The 17,559-nt window shown below is 44.6% G+C and overlaps 1 protein-coding gene across 2 annotated transcripts in view; it reads right to left on the reverse strand.

The window, feature by feature from the left end:
- SKIL (SKI like proto-oncogene) overlaps nt 1-17,559 on the reverse strand; it is a 234,122-nt gene that overhangs the window by 91,637 nt on the left and 124,926 nt on the right. For both annotated transcript variants that reach the window (XM_044070063.1, XM_044070064.1), the window contains exon 4: nt 11,049-11,146. In XM_044070063.1, coding sequence (XP_043925998.1) covers nt 11,049-11,146 — 98 coding nt within the window. The remainder of the gene's footprint in view (nt 1-11,048; nt 11,147-17,559) is intronic.

Raw genomic sequence — 17,559 nt, forward strand, 5'->3', positions numbered from 1 at the left:
CTTGGAGTGTGAAACATTTGAAATGAAGAGCTGGTTAAATATAAACACCAGCAACTGGATCCTAGCTGTCTGATCCAATGGTCTGGGATCCAAGTAGGATGAATTAGGTAAGGGTGAACTGGAGAAAGTAATCACAGTTGTTGGATCCGACACAGCCTGTGGATCTGAGATAGGTGCCATGGTCTTCAGATCCAAAGGGGTCGGATCCAAAGTTTTTCTGTGTTTCTCAGGAGGCTCCAATGAGGCCCTCAGAGAGACTTCTGGAGGGCTCTTTTCTTCAAGTCCATGGAGCCTTCAGAAGTTTTTAAGGGGTTCCGACCCCAAAAAGTAGAAGTAGCTGGAAACAAGCCACTGAGAATAAGTATATTGCTCCGATCTGAAACAGCTCTGGGATTAAAAGTGGTGCATATCTCACAGGTGGATTTGAGATGCTCAGTCCCCAGGCGGTTATCAAAATTGGGGATCTTATGTCCATAAGAAGTATACTTCGTAAAACTGGTGGGTCTCTCCTTTTTGGACATTACCAAAAAACAGCAAATAGATCAGGCTGTGCTGTCAAAACTGAGACCCTAGATGATGAAGTTACACACTAAGCTACGTTACAGCAGAAAAAAAAACATTAAACAGGTATCGCTACATTTAAACGCATAAAACCTTTTTTTTGTTGTTTTTTTGTTTTAGTTTTATATATTTAAAGAAAAGGAGTGCCAAGAAGGCACAAGCAAAAAAGTGGAAAAAGTATATAACAGCTTACAAACCCAAACACCAGCAATAAACTAGATAAAAGGAGGGAGAAAGAGAATTAGGAATAGTAGCTGTAATACCAGAAAACAAAAGCAGTCATTTTTAACAAGAAAAATACTGAAAAGTTTACTCTCATAGCTCAAGAGTTTTAGATCAGTCTTGTCACGATGGTGGCAAATGAAATCTGAGGTGGTGGGGATGGAACAGAGCATTATGGGTAGAGAGTGGAGCTCGAGATTTGGATCTGAAGTATTGTAAATGCAGCCAAGTCAGATCAGATGATCAGATACTAGACCCATTTGTGAGGAAGAATGTAAAGGACAACAACATATCCAGAGGAATCTCCACAGAAAGTGGATCATGGTTATGGTTACAAGCCAAGCACAGACAGAAAATCTCTTCCATTTGAGCTCATAAGATTTCCTGGTAGGTTTCCTGGCCTCTCACACAACCCAAAGCACATCCTCAGGAAAAAAGGTGCCTAAAAGGAATCAAAACCCTATCACTCGGTGTCAACTGAAGAGTGAACAAGTGAGGATGGACGAGAGGCCCCATGTCATGTTTAAGTAGGTCCACCCTGTGAGGTAACTTGTGGTGACTGCCTTTGGCTAAGTTGAGAAGAGGGAACCAATGCTGTCTGGGCAAAAAGGGAGTCAAGATTGTTTGGGGAGTCTTGCCCTATCTTCAACAGGACCCTCGGTAAGAGAGGAAGGGAAGGCACAGAGAAACATCCTCTTCCAAGAAAAAGAGAAGACATCCACCTTCCAAGCCAGAGGACTTGGGACTCTGGTGCAAAAAGGAAGAAGCTGTCTGATCAGAGGGGAGGCAGAAAGGTCTACCTGAGGAGTATCCCACTGGTGGAAAATGTCCAAAGTCCCATCTCTGTGAAGCATCCACTAGTGAGCCTCTGTTATGGACATGCTCAGAGATTCTGCCACAGTGTTTCGCTCTGAAAGACTATAAACAAACTGAAGAGTCACCTGATACTGGAGAGCTAGATCCCAAACTTGAAGAGCTAGTCTGCACAGACGGTAGGACCGTGTCTCCCCTTGCTTGTTGGTGTACCACATCACTGTGGTGTGGTCTGTAAAGATTTTGAGAGGCCCTGGAAGAAGAGTATGAAACACCTGAAGAGCAAGAAAAAGAGCTCTCATTTCTTTGAGGTTAATGTGGTCTGACCTCTGAGGATTGGGCCAAAGACAATGAAACATCACAGGGTTGAAGCACCCCACCCATGTCTGAGGTATCCGAAAAAAGTTCTTCAAAGGGGACTGGGGGCTGAAAAGGAAGCCCTGGGTTGAGAGACGGCTGATGAATCTACCACTGAAGCTCTAGTTTGAGACATGGAAGAAGAGGGACTAGAAAGTCTAGAGGATGACAGTGTTACAGCCATACTGACTTTTGGAACCACTGCAGCTTTCTCATATGGAGTCTGGCTAGAGGTAGCATAGGAATGGTGGAAGCCATGAATCCCACAGACCTTAGAAATTCCCTGGCTGTAACTGAGACTAGAAAAAGAAGGGACTGAAGAAAGGCAATTAAAGCAGGAGCCTTGGCAGGTGGCAGGAAAGCCAGCATAGGAATGGTCTGGAGTTTGCAACAGAGAAAAACAGACTCCTAAGGAGGAGTCAGGGTGGATGATTTTTGGAAATTTATTGTAAACCCTAGACTTTAAGAGGTAAACAGCATAGTGAAGGTGCTGAAGCAAGGTTTCTGGGGAGGAAGCCTGAAGAAGCAGGTCATTCAGGTAAGGAAAGATCTGTATCCCCCTCATCCTTCAAAAGGGAATCACAGAAGCAAGGCATTTGGTGAAAACCCTTGGGTCAGTAGAGAGGCCAAAGGGCAGGGCAGAGAACTGAAAATGCAAGGAAGAAACAAAGAAATGCCAATATTTCCTGAAATGGGAATGAATAGGGATGTGAAAACAAGCATCCTTGAGATCCAGAGAGACCAGGAAAACTTAAGGAAGAGGAGGAAACAAGAGTCTGAATTGACAGCATCCAAAAGGCAGGGATCTTAAAGACGGTGCTGAGCTGAGCAAGGTGCAGATTGAGCCTCTAGGTGCCTTCTTTCCTGGGAACCAGAAACAGTATGGAATAAAACCCCTGAGGAGGATGGGGAATGCCCAAAAAAGAGGAAGGGGTTTCGACACCATAAATTATCTCTGACGGATGAAGCACAGAACCCAAGAATTCTGAGTGATCCTTAACCAATTGGGAGTAAACAGGGAAATACAAAGAGATAAAAGGGACCTGACTTAGGATGGAAAGAAGCAGACAGAACTTGGCTTATCTGGAAAAGGAGACTTCTGAGCAGCAGGAGTCAGAGTAGACTTAGCAGGAAGAGCCCTTCTTGAATCCTTCTTACATTTGGGAGGGGGTAGACTGCCTATGCACAAAGGTAGGCTTAGAGAGAGAATTTATCTGAAATTTAAGAATAGGGAAAACAAAAACATGCTTCAATTCCTGCAAAGCCTTGCCCTTTTCTTGCAAGGACTTAAAAAGCTCAACAACTGCATAATCAGATATTTTTTATTCTCAAGGGAAGCATCCAATAATTTAACATTAATATCATCAAGCAAAGCCTGGAGATGAAGCCAAGAGTAATGCCTCAATACAGAACCAAAAGCAGCAGCTCTAGAAGCAGCATCAGCTGCATCATAACTACATTTAACAGAATGCCGACCCACTTGGGAAGATGATCCCAACAAAGAGGGGGTCGAAACCTTCTCCTCAAAATCAGGAAGATCAGAGACAACCTGAGAGGTCTGAGAAAGAAGAGCTAAGACATACCTGGTCATACAGGTCTTATAACCAATAGCCCAAAAAGCCAGGGTAGCAGCAGTATACACATTTTTGCCCAGCTGTTCCATGGCCTTACTGTCCTTGTCAGAAGGAAGCAATTTAGTAGAAGGCAAGAGCTTGGAAGGTTTGTCAGAAGAGACAGACAATAGAGGGGTCCAGTAGAAGGGCATTTGTAGAGAATCTTACATTCATCAGGTACCTTATAAAACCCATCAAGCTTTTTAAGAGCTGGAGGTTGAGAATCAGTTGCCTGAGAAGCTGCTGAAAAGTGTCCAACGGGGAAGCTAGAGGGAGTTCATAATACCTGTTCTGGATATCAGAAACATGAGAACAGTCCCATTTAAAGAATTCCATCATATGACAAACAGTATCCCCAAAAGCATCCCTCAAAGGGAGAATCTAGGCTAACAGAATCATCCTCCTTAGAACCAAAGTCCAATAGAGAAGGAATCTGAGAGAAGTACTCCAAGGACTCTTACTCTGAGTCTAAGTCTTCATCATAAGAGAGTCCTGCTCCCTAGGCCTCTTAAGTGGAGTAGATTACCAAAGAGGGGGGTAGGAACAAGAACTCCCTGGGGAGGCTTCAAGGTTATAACTGCATTAAACAACCCCTGTGCAAAATCCTGCCATTAACACTGGGGATCTTTGGAAGCAGGGGAAATATGTTCAGCTTTTTGCTTATTCTTTAGAGGGACATCAGCCTTAAAGACCCTTGGAGATATGGATCCTTGCCGACACTCAATGTAGTGGGAATCTCCTCCTGAACAAGAATCTGCAGAATGCCCCACGGTCTGTCGTATACGATCAGCCAAGATTCACCCCAACATCTGCAACAGCCATCTGCAGAGCCTCCAAGGATGTGCGAGAAAGTACAGTTGTGTATACTTACCATAAATGTAAATGTTCGAGTACATTCACTCTTGCAGTCCTTACAAAATGGGTTATCCGGCTCCCGGTAGCCCACAGTCGGCCAGAATACCAAAGTCCTTGGTATATGACATTGGCTGCCTTCGGCTTTAGCCTGACGTCAGGTACAAAAGAAGGCAGCAGACGCCATTTCCTCAGTTTTTCTTGCCTTAACTGTCAGGAGCCCCCCAAAAAAAATTAGACCAGGAAAATAAAATCTAGTCTGTGCCTTAGGGAAAAAGGGGGGATGGAAGGGGGGAAACCAGGACTGCAACAGTGAATACACTCGAACATCTACATTTATGGTAAGAGTACAAAACTGTACTATATTCATCATATTTCACTGTTGCAGTTCTTACAAAATGGGTTGATTCCCAAAGCCCAGGAAAAAAACAAAAGGGAGGAAGAACAGCCACTGTTTAAGGGTTGGTAAGGATGCCCTGCAACACCGCAGTGGCAAAACCAGCCCTGGACTTAGAAAACAAAGGTAAATTGTAACGTTTAGTTAAAGTGTGGACAGAAGTCTATGTAGCTGCTTCCAGTATGTCCCTTGTGGGTACACCTCTTAAAAAAGCTGCCGAGGTAGAGGCTGCCTAGTAGAATGGGCCCTAATACTCTGAGGAGGAACCTTGCCATGCTGTAAGTAACAAAAATGAATGCAATGAGCAATCTACTTAGAAATGGTCCATTTAGAAATAGCTCTGCCCTGAGCTCCCTGGAGCAAAACTGACCAATAACTGAACCAACTTTCGAAAAAATTTAGTCTTGTCCAGGTAACATCTAAGCTGTCTATGCACATCCAGGGAATGCAGTAACCTTTCCCCTTTATTCTGAGGATTAGGAAATAAAGTAGGCAGGTGGAGAGACTGGTCGAGAGTCAGGCTAGAAACCACCTTAGGCATAAAGGAGGGATTAGTTCGAAGAGAAACCCAATCCACATGGAAGATGATAAAAGGCTCTACTGCCATTAAGGCCTGCAGCTCAGAAACTCTTCTAGCTGAAGTAATAGCCAAAAGAAAGGCAGTTTGCCAGGACAGAAACTTCAGGTCTGCTGTGGGAGCTGGCTCAAAAGGTGGCAAAGTAAGTTTCTCAAGAACAAAACTGAGATCCCAAGCCGGAGTAGGTGCCCTTCTGGGTGGCTTTAAATTGCTAGCTCCCCTGAGGAACTGTTTCATCAAGGGATGAGAGAAAATGGGATGCTCAAAGGAACTATGAGCAGAAACAGCTGAAGCATGGATTTTGATAGAAGAAAAAGAAAGTCCACCATTAAAGCAAGCCTACCAGATAATCAAGAGTAAGATGAAGAGTAGGTTGAAAAGGGTCTTCCCCCTCTAGTCTGCATCCAAAAGGAGAATTGTTTCCACTTATCTGCGAAAGACTTCCTAGTGCTAGGCCTCCTGGTCTCACAAAGGACCTCAACCACTTGTTGGGAAAGGTTTAAATTATGAGCCAAGCTGCCAAATGCAGAGTCTGAAGATGAGGATGCAGGATCCCCCCCTCCTGAACCAAGAGCTCCGGTATCAGGGGAAGATGCCAAGGCAGAGACTAGGAGAGACTGCGAAGTAATGGATACCAATGTTGTCTGGGCCAGTCTGGAGCTATGATGATGGCCCTTGGTTTCTTGTCCCTTATCTTTAACAGCATTCTGGGAAGAAGAGGCAGAGGAGGGAATACATAGATTGAGAGCTATGTCCAGGGGAAGGACAGAGCATCCACTTTCCAAGCTTTGTTGTGATGATCCCTGGTGCAAAAGGTTGGAAGAAGGTGGTTAGTTGGAGATGAGAAGAGATCCACCTGGGGAGTGCCCCAACGCTGAATGATGCGATAGAAGATGGTCTTGTTTAGTTGCCACTCGTGAGGATCCAGAACCTGCCTGCTCAACTGGTCTGCCAAGGTGTTGAGCCTTCCTGGAAGAAACTAAGCTATGAGATGAATGCCCATGGAAGCTGCTATGGACCATAGTATCATACTTTGTCTGCACAGGGGGTAAGAGTGCATCCCTCCCTGCTTGTTGATGTACCATACGATTGTGGTGTTGTCTGTCTTGACCAGAAGAGTACCAGGAGATAGAAGATGTTTGAAAGTCAGTAAGGCCTGCTAGACTGCTTTGGGGTTGGGAGGGTGGCCTAATGGTTAAGGTATTTGCCTTACAAACACAAGGTGCAAGGTTCGAGTCTCACAAGGGATAATTGTCTAGGCTTGAAATGGCTCAAAAGGGCAGTTAGCTTAGTACCAATCTGTGAACCTATGAACCTATAAGACTGCCATCAGTTCCTTCAGACTTATGTGCAAATGAACCTGTTGAGGGTTCCAAGTCCCCTGAATGCATCTGCACTCTAGATGAGCTCCCCAAGCGTAGTCCAAAGCATCTGTGGTGAGAGTCTGGCTGGCAGGAGGTGGACAGAAAGGCAGGCCTTTCTTCTGTGCACAGGCCGTCGCCCACCAAAGGAACTCCATCTGCAGGCAGGGATCAGAGGATGTATCAAGTCTAAATCCTGAGTGTGTTGACACCAAAGGTTTTTGAGGTACCACTGTATTTTCCTCATATGTAGTTTGGCATATGGAATTCATCAGAATACATGAAGCCATGAATCCCAGGGCTTGCAGGAATTGCCTTGCAGAGAGAGCTGTGTCATGCTTGCCAAATTTTTGAAGTAATTCGAAAGATTCATTTGTTTCTCTTGAGGGAGGAATACCATCTGGGCGGCTGCATTCAGGCTCGCTCCCAGGAATACAATCTCCCTGGTGGGTACCAATTTTGACTTCTTTTCATTGATTGTGTAGCCCAAAGAGGTAAGAAGGTTCTTTGCAAAGTTCAAATACTTTAGAAGTTGCTCTGGAGCATTTGCCTGAATAAGACAATCATCCAAGTAAGGGTAAATTTGAATGTTTCTTGCCTGCAAAAAGCAATGACTGGAGCCAGGCATTTGGTAAAAACTCTGTGAGCAGTAGATAAGCCAAAGGGCAGTGCAGAGAATTGGAAATGCCTGTTCCCCGTCCTGAAGCGAAGGAACTGCCTGCAGCTTTCCCTTATTGCAGATACGCTTCTTTGAGATCCAAAGTCACCAGCCAGGAATCCTTGGCCAGCATTGGCAGCAACTGCTGAAGAGTGAGCATTCTGTATTTGGGAATTACCAGAAAAGTGTTTACAATGGACAAATCCAGAACAGGGCGCCAGGTGCCCCCTTTTTTGGGGACCAGGAAAAGTCTTGAGTAGAAACCCTGGCCTATCTGAATTGCAGGAACTGGCTCTATTACTCCCAGGTTTAGTAAAGAAGAAACTTGTTTTTCTGCTTCTGCCCTTTGATTTGGGGGGATATCTGGGTATCCTTGGTGGACAGGGAGGGTGTGAAAGGAGAACTTGTAGCCTTGGGATACTATTTTGAGCACCCATTTGTCGTCTGTGATGGTGAACCAGACATTTGCAAAAATGGCTAACCTTCCCCCCAAAGGAAACCCTGGTCACGCACAGGCAGGCAGGGGAAGGAGTATGCTTGCTTTGGGAAGTTTGCTTAGAACACCCCAAGTTTGAAGAGGAAGCCTGCCAGTGCTTAGCCTTTTGAGGGGTGGAAGTCTGTCCCCTAGAAGACCTGTAATCCCTAGACCTGGTGCAACTCTGCTTACTAGGGTCAGGAAAAAGTCCAATTCTTAGAAGGGTAATGTACTAAAACGAGAAGGCTGAACTTGGAGAACATCCTTAACAGTTTGCATAGATTTGGCATTCTCCTCCAACTTTTTCAACACCTCTTCTGCTTTGCTACCAAAAAGATTGTCCTTGTGCAAAGGCACATCCAGTAATTTAGATTTGACAGGTTCAGAAAGGGGTTGCTCCCTGAGCCAAGCATGTCTTCTAATGACAGAACCAGTGGCTGCTGCCCTGCAAGAAGCCTCCAAAGTGTCAAAACCACAATGTAGAGAATGTTTAGTGAAAAGAGTGACAGAATTCCATAAATCGTGCATGTCCTTACTCTCCATCAGGGAAGGAACACCAGCAATTTTAGCCTTAATAGCCTCCAAAGTATGCTGCTGATACTTAAGCATATGAAAAAGACTATTAACAGACCTAATACCCAGGGTGGAAGAAGTATAAACCTTTTTATCCCATCTATCTAAGGCCCTAGATTCCCTGTCAGAAGAAACAGGATTTCTAGCAACTGTGGCTTTAACACCCTTAGGGTCCTGAGAAATAATCTCTGGATCAGCAGTAGGATTCTTGCAAAGGAACTGATGAGAATCAGGAACTCTATAATACCTGTCAGGCTTTCTGGGAGTAGGAGGAACAGAATTAGGAGTCAAAAAATTCTCCATGAAATCATCATCAACCTCCAAAACCGGAGGGACAGCCGAAGACTTATGCTGTGGCAAATCCAAGAATTCCCTAATCCATTTCTTAGACTGAGGGTAGTCCTTGCTTTCCCATTTCAAATGCTCCCTACGAGTATTCAGAGTATCCCCAAAAGAAAAATCTTCTGGAGGGGGAGGCAGAAGGGATGGACGTTTCCGCATCCGAATCCTCAAAACCAGAAAAAAGTGGAGAGTTTCCCTCTTCATCAGCAGAGTTGCTGGAAACCTCAGAGTCTGAGGCAGAGAAAGCTTCTGGGGACAATTCCCTAATCCTTTTAGAAGGAGGTGGCTGAGAGCCCTTGATAAGGGTCAAGAGATCAGTAGCCATTTTAACCATCTGTGCCTGATGCATTTGAGAGGAGGCAGGTGCCTGCTTAGGAGTACATGTTGGCTGGATGGCTGCTAGAAAGCTGGAGGGACTCAAGAGGATTAGCATCCACAGAAGTCTGAATCAAGGCCGCTGGTCTGGATCTGGTCTCCGGGTTGAGAAAAGAGGCCTCAGAAGCCGGCGCCTGCTTAGCGGCTCCGGATCCATCAGAGGCAGCGACTGGCAGAGAGTCAGAAGACAAAGTGGAAGCCTGCGGTATGGAGGACTCAGAAAATGTCTCTGCAGATGCCTGCTCCTGAACATCCACGGGCTGCAGGGGCAAAGAAAGCACCTCACTTGACTACCGCTGGGCCGACAACCAACTTAACAGGGACATCGTCGGCTAATTTGAACCTAAGCCTGTCGCGATCCTTATCCTTACACTTATTAGGAACATCTGAAGTAGGGAGACCAGAAGACGCCATACCAACGAACTTAGGCCAAACTCCGAAATGCTTGAACAAGATCCTAGCTCTACGTCGTATGGTACGCGGCTTGGAAGAAGCACAGAGAACACAATTAGGGACGTCGTGCTCAAGGCCGAAACAAGTAACACAATAAGAGTGAAAATCACGGTGCGGAATCCGTTTTCCATAGGCAAGACAGTTATTAACTTTCTCTGAGATTCATTATAGCAAGAAAAGATGGTCCCCAACGGGGTACTTATCGGAGGATGTCTTCAACTAAGCAGTCGGAATACAAAAAGAAGGTACTCGGCCGACCGACACTCATGCAAAATGCTTCTGCTGCGGGCTCCGCGGCAAGAAAGACTGAGGAAATGGCATCGGCTGCCTTCTTTTGTACCTGATGTCCTGACGTCAGGCTTAAGCCAAAGGCAGCCGACGTCATATACCAAGGACTTTGGTATTCTGGCCGACTGTGGGCTACCAGGAGCCAGATAACCCATTTTTTAAGGACTGCAACAGTGAAACACAATGAACATGCTGGATCTATGCCGGCACCTGATGCAGTCGTGGCAGAGGAATCTAACAGAACAACCAAACAATTGTCCAGGCTTTCAGCAGCCTCAAGAGACATCCAGGGGAGGTGGTACAGCAGCCAAATCTGACCGAACATTTTGATCTTCTTCTTGGCAGATGGCTGACCTTTAGGACATAACATTTCCACCACTGCACCCTGTGCCAACAACTTAAGATGCTGGTTTTCCAAGCAGACAGACAATGAGGAGAGAAAACTATGAAAAGTCTTAGGGACAAACGTTTGACAAACTGAGCATTTAGTATGGTTGTGAGAACACCCAAGCAAAAAAGGCATTGCTTGTGATGGTCCTTATGGGGAATCTGTCTCCCACACTGATATTTTCCCTTTCTAGATGACATACACTTGCAAACCAAAAGAAAAATGTGACAAGAAGAAAACCCCAGTGGGCCACTTATCTGAAAAATGGCTTGGTAACCAGCACAAATGGAGGAGTGTTCAAACCGAAGACTAAAGATGGCATTCAGACTGGCGGCAAAGAAGTTCTGAGGTATGTATGTCAACTTTATGCTCTATGCCGTGAGTGGGGAGCATGTGCGTGATGTACGCCATCATCAAAATCCTAAGGCTTTGGTATACTGGATGAAAATTGGGCTACCCTTGACAGGGCATCCCTTTAGCCAAGAATATTGCAACAATGATGTGGAAGAACATCTTAGGTATACTGCATAAACATCCAAACATGGCAGAAATTAAGGGGTTTAAAAACCTTTCCCACAACAAAAACAAAAACCTTGTTACCTAATACTTCTTAACTCTGTCTTGACAACCACAACCCCCAGACAAACAAAGCTCAGTTATTACAACTTATAAATAAAGTACAACACTCAAAGTGCACAAAAAATCCAATACATCACATCATGAAAATGTATTAAAAATGTTACCTAGGATGCATGCTAGAATGTGATTCACCAATATGATTGGTTTCTTGTTTTAAAACTGGATACCAGTCTTGGACTGTTAAATCTGGTTGGGGATCTACCTGTAAATAAAAAAATAAAAATGCTCTGATGGTTAAACAGCACCTCATTTTACACAGTTACAAGATGTAGGAGTCACTAAGCTTTGATCAAAAAAGATGCAAGTATGCACACTCACACACACACACACACACACACACACACACACACACACACACACACACACACACACACACACCTAAAACAACAGTTGTAGATTGCACATAGAATAAAGAATTTCATGATACAACATACCACATTTTGTTTTCTGCTTTATTTTGTGATAGCAGCCAAGAGCCTATCTCACGAATCAAAAGGCATAAAATACTGGTCTTATTATCATGACTGGGACACAAGTCTATTACAGAAAAAAAACACACAAACACATATGTACATGTAGTACAAGCAATCTGGAGAATCTCTTAATTTAACCTATATGCATTCTTATGTGGTGTGGGAAGAAATCAGAGTACACATCAAAAATGTTACAGTTATGTAATAACATAACAGTAGATGTCCTGCTGACTACTGTTGCAGTATTCCGGACATCCTGCTAGGGTACCAAACCTATACCTTCCTTGAATCACACTTCCACCATGTGACCTCATCTCATAAGCGCAATGGTATATTTTCAATGTTTTCAGATGTCCTACTGACTACTGTTGCAGTATTCCGGACATCCTGCTAGGGTACCAAACCTATACCTTCCTTGAATCACACTTCCACCATGTGACCTCATCTCATAAGCGCAAGGGTATATTTTCAAACATGAGTGTAGTTCTTCAGGCAATCCCCAAACCAGCAACCTGAAGACCCCCGAGACAGAGATTGAGAGAAAGACTGAGGAGGGGTTAAGAATGAATTAAGGAAGCCCCCTCAGTTTGAGGATGTCATCCACAGGACAGGAACAGAGGGAGAAGAGACAGAGGCAGTAGAAAATTAATGGAGACAGGAAGGAGGGTGGAAAGGCATACTGCAACAGTGACCAGTAGGACATGTACTGTTATGGTAAGTTCATGCACAACTGTTATATCCTGACTCAAATCACTGTTGCAGTATTCCTAACCAATGGGATTTCCAGAGTTGAAGGGAACATAAGAGTGATTGGTTAATAAGTAGCAGAACTGTCCAAGAGACCAGAAAAGTCTGACCTACAGAAGGCAGCTCTAGGCCAAGAAAAGGCATCACTCCTGCAGTGTTTAGCAAAGGTGTGTACAGAAGATCACGTGGCAGCTTCCAGTGTGGCCCTGGCATCCCCTTTGTAGAAAGACTCAGAGAATGCTACTGCCCTGGTAGAATGGGCTCAAGGGCATGAGGGCAAAGACTTGCCATGTACAGTACGACAAAAAGAGATGGCCTTACAGATCCAGCTTGCAATTGTTTGTTTATATATTGGTTGACCCAGTTTTGAGTCCATGAAAGAGACAAAAACGTTGTTCAGATTTTCAAATGAATTTGGTTTCCAAACAGAATCTCTAAGGTGTAGCAGCCTTTTCCCTGGTTCTGTGGGTTAGGAAAGAGGGTTGGAAGATTTATGGCCTGTTTGAGAGACAGCTCATTTACTACTTTAGGCATGAATGATGGATTAAACCCTCAGGGTTACCCCATTTTTGTGAAAAATAAGGAAGAGGTGAATGGCCATGAGAGCCTGAGGTTCTCAAAATCTAGCTGAAGTGAGTGTCAGATGCAGAACAGTTTTCCAGGTGCAGAATTTGAGATTTACTGATGATGGTCCCAAGGAGGAGTCTATGGGGTTCCTTGGTGGTCTAAGATGTAGAAAGAGATGGCTAACAGGTGGGCTTTGATGGAAGAGCAGGGCAGACCTGAATGCATGAGTTCACACAAATACTCTAGGAATGTTCCATTTTGGCTATGTAGGATTTTCGAGTAGTGGGTCTCATGGCTTCTTGAAGAACCAATGCTGTCATGGCCAAAAAGAAGTCAGCAGCAAGAGTTGTATTTTTTTTTTTGTATGTGTGTGTGTGTGTGTGTGTGGGGCTGGAAGAACTCCGTGTTTGTGCCAATATGCATAACTGGTAAAACCCGGTTCCCCCTTGCTTGTTTATATACCACATGACTGTTGTTGTCTCGCATAATGTCTAATGTCTCAGAGATATGAGAGAAAGTACAGATCACATATGGGTTTTCTGCCGTCAGGCGGGTCCTCGGTCGGCCGAATTCCAAAGTCTAGGTCCGGTGTCGGTTGTTGTCGCTTTCTTTCCTGACGTCAGTGAGGCAGGGGTATATAAGACACAGCCGGCGCCATTTTCTTCAATCTTTCTTGCCCCAGATGTCAGGTGCCCCAGAAGGAAGACAATACATAAATTATATTTATATACATGCAATGCAATATAATCAAAAATCAGTAGTTGCAAGCAAATATACCATAGAAGGATAACCCAATCAGGTTGCATGAAGAGGGGTTAGGCCCTAGGCCTTTACCAAGAGGGGAAGGAGGGAGGAAAACTGTACTGCAGCTGTATTAGCACTCGAACATCTACATTTATGGTAGGTACAAAACTGTACTATGTTCATCGTGCATACAGCTGCAGTAATCACATATGGGTAGAATCCCAAAGCTACGCACAGGGTGGTAGGCACTAGGTGGAACTGGGATGAGCCAGAATGCCCTGCAACACAGCAGTGGCAAAGCCTGCTCTAGTTTTGGAATATAAAGGCAGGTGGTAGTGTTTTGTGAAGGTATGCACAGAACTCCAAGTGGCTGCCTCCAAAATATCTTTGGTAGGAACTCCTCTGAGGAAGGCTGTAGAGGTAGCTGTGGCCCTGGTGGAGTGGGATCTGATGCCTGTAGGGACAGATTTTCCATGATAGGAGTAACAAAACCGTATGCAGTGGCCTATCCATTTTGAAATTGTCTGTTTGGTAACTGGCTTCCCTTGAGCTCCTACAGCATAGGACACAAAAGTTGTTCTGATTTCCTGAAAGGCTTTGTTCTGTCAAATAATAACGTAGCTGTCTATGGATGTCTAAGGAGTGTAGCAGCCTTTCCCCTTTGTTTTGAGGATTGGGGTAAAAGGTAGGTAAGTGTATGGCTTGATTTAAAGCTACCCTGGATACAACTTTAGGCATAAAACACGGGTTGGTTGAAGGAAACCCTGTCCTGATGGAAGATGAGAAAGGGCTGCACAGCCATGAGGGCTTGTAGTTCCGAAACCCTACGAGCTGAGGTAATGGCCAGAAGGAAGGCTGTTTTCCAGGACAAATATTGCAAATCTGTTGAGGCAGCTGGTTCAAAGGGAGGCAATGTTAATTTTTCTAGAATGTAATTAAGATCCCAGGCTGGTATTGGTTGTTTCCTTGGTGGTCTTATATTCTTAGCCCCTCTGAGGAACTATCTTAAGAGTGGGTGAGAGAATAAGGGTGGATCAGGGTTGAATTCTGCAGAAATGGCTGAGGCATGGATTTTTATGGAGGAAAATGAAAGTCCACTGTTCTGCAGCTCAGCTAGATACTGTAATACCTGAGGCAAATTCAGTTTTCTAGGGTCCTGGCCTTTTTTCTCATTCCAAGAGCAAAACCGTTTCCATTTTGCGGAGTAAGCCTTTCTAGTAGATGGCCTTCTGGCCTCCAAAATGACATCCTGCACCTCTTTGGGGAGTAGGGTCTGTTGTGGTGTTAAGGAATTTTCCATGCAGCGAGATTGAGTGTTTCAGCTGACTGTGAAGAGTTTTGTAGCTGTGCTGAGTCAGCAGAAGAGGCATTACAGGTAGGGACCACGGAGGAGTATGTGTTAGGCTCCTCAGGAGTGGGTACCAGTGTTGTCTTGGCCAGTCTGGAGCAATCAGTATCATCCTCGGTCTGTCTGCTCTTGCTTTCAAGAGTACCTTGGGCAGAAGAGGCAGAGGTGGGAAAGCGTAAACTGTCCATGCTGTCCAACTGAATGAAAAGGCGTCCACTCTCCAGGCCTTTGGATGAAAGGTCCTTGAACAGAACTTTCCCAATTGATGATTCCTGTGGGAGGCGAAGAGATCTATGTCTGGCCTCCCCCACGCTTGGATTATCTTTGTAAACACTTGAGGATGCAACTTCCATTCGTGTGGATCTGTCATATTTCTGCTTAGATTGTCTGCCAGCGTGTTTTCCAAACCTGGCAAGTACTGTGCCTGAAGTTCGATTTGCCAAGTTCCAAAGTGTCATGGCTAGTCTGCACAGGGGGTATGAATGTGTTCCTCCTTGTTTGTTTATGTACCACATTACTGTGGTGTTGTCTGTTCTTATCAATAATTGTCCTGGATGCAGGAGGTCCTTGAAAGCTGTAATTGCATTTATCACTGCTAGCATTTCTTTCTGATTGATGTGAAGGTGCTTTTCCTTTTGGGACCATTTGCCCTGAATGCACCTGTCTGTCATGTGCACCCCCCAGGCGTAATCTGAGGCGTCTGTTGTGATGACTTGATTTGCTTGAGGCTTGCAGAATGGGAGACCTGTGTTTGTATGACATGCTTGGGCCCACCATAGAAATTCCTTTTGCAAATATGGAATTATTGGTATTACTGTTTCCAAACTGTGGCTGTGTTGAGACCATAGGTTTTTACGGTACCATTGAAGTTTCCTCATATGCAACTTTGCACATGGGATTAAAAGAATGCAAGATGCCATGAAGCCCAGAGCCTGCAGGATTTTCCTTGCAGTAAGCCTGGTACAATTTGCTAGTATTTTGAAGTACTGAGTTAGTTGCCCCTGTTTTTCTGGCGTAAGATAGGCCATCTGGGTGTTTGTGTCCAAGTTGGCACCCAGGAAAGTTATTTTCTGAGATGGTGTTAGCCTGGATTTCTCTTTGTTGACTGTGTATCCCAGGGAATTCAGTAACCGTGTTACATAAGCCAGATGTTCCAGAAGTATGTGTTTGCTGTCCGCTTGGATCAGGCAGTCATCCAAATAAGGGTAAATTTGTATCCCTTGAAGTCTGCATTAGGCAATTACTGATGCCAGGCATTTCGTGAATACTCTGGGCGCAGTAGATAAGCCAAAGGGCAATGCAGAGAATTGATAGTGAATTGAACCTGCAAGAAATCTGAGGTATCTTCTGCAGCTTTGTCTGATTGGGACATGCAGGTATGCCTCCTTGAGGTCCAATGTTACCAGCCAAAACTCCTTGCCCAGCATGGGAAGAAGCTGCTGTAATGTGAGCATCTTGAATTTTGGTGCAGTAAGAATGTGTTTAGGATGGATAAGTCCAAAATGGGTCTCCAGTCGGTTCCTTTCCTTGGTACCAGAAATAGCCTGGAATAAAAACCTTGACCTTGTTTGTGAGTAGGTACCTCTTGAATAGCTTTCATGTCTATGAGCTTTGAAATTTGTAGTTGTGCCTCTGCCCTTTGATTGTGTGGCAGGTTTGGCATGCCTCTCATTTTTGGAAGAGTGTGAAAATGAAATCTGTAGCCTCTGTTTATAACGTCCAGGATCCATTTGTCTGTTGTGACAATATGCCAATTTCTTGTAAATAATGCCAGTTTTCCTCCCAAGGGTGCTGCCAGCTGAGACTTGCTTGGCATGGAAAGGAGGGAGTCATTGGGTTTATTTCCTGTATTGTTGTGCACTGTCTTCGCCACCTGTTGGTGCTGGAGTTTGCCATTGCCTACCTCTATATGATCCTTGTGACTGACCTCTGCCCCTTGTGCGCCTGTATCTACCTCTTTGGGGCTTGTCCGTGGCTGGAAAGGACCAGTTTTTAGAAGGCCAATTTCTGCTAAAACGTGGTGGTTGAACCTGTAGAAAAGCTTTGACAGTTTGCATAGATTTGGCTTTTTCTTCCATTTTCTGTAGTATCTCCTCAGCATTAGTACCAAATAGCACATCCTTTTGTAAAGGAGCATCTAGTAGTTTAGCTTTCACATGATCATGCAAAATTTGTTCCCTAAGCCAGGCATGTCTACGAATGACTGATCCTGTAACAGCAGCTCTACTTGAGGCCTCTAAGGCATCATAGCCACATTGTAAGGTGTGTTTACCCACTTGTTCTGCACTATGCATCATATCCTGCAACTCCTTCAAATCTGGTTGTTCAGGTTGAGACATTTTATTTCTTAATTGTGATAACAGAAACTGCTGATATTTAAGCATATGAAACTGACAATTTAAGGCCCTCATGGCTAGGGTGGCCGAGGTATATACCCTTTTTCCCCACCTTTCTAAGGATCTTGACTCTCTTTCAGAAGGTAGTGGATTCTTAGCAGTAGAGGCCTTCATTCCCTTGGGGCCTTGAGAAATGGTTTCAGGGTCAGCATTATGGCTTTTGTAAAGAAATTGGTGGGAGTTAGGAACTCTGTAGTACCTATCAGGCTTGACTGGGGCAGGAGGCAGGGAATCCATTAAGGCAAGCCTCCGCATAAACATCATCAAGTATGTCCAAGACAGGAGGTATCGCCAGAGGTCTGTGTTGAGGTAACAAAGAAATTCCCTAAGTCTTTTCTTG

This window comes from Protopterus annectens, chromosome 4.part1 (assembly GCF_019279795.1).
Source record: "Protopterus annectens isolate FY-2018-M chromosome 4.part1, PAN1.0, whole genome shotgun sequence".
Classification (NCBI taxonomy): Eukaryota; Metazoa; Chordata; order Ceratodontiformes; family Protopteridae; genus Protopterus; species Protopterus annectens.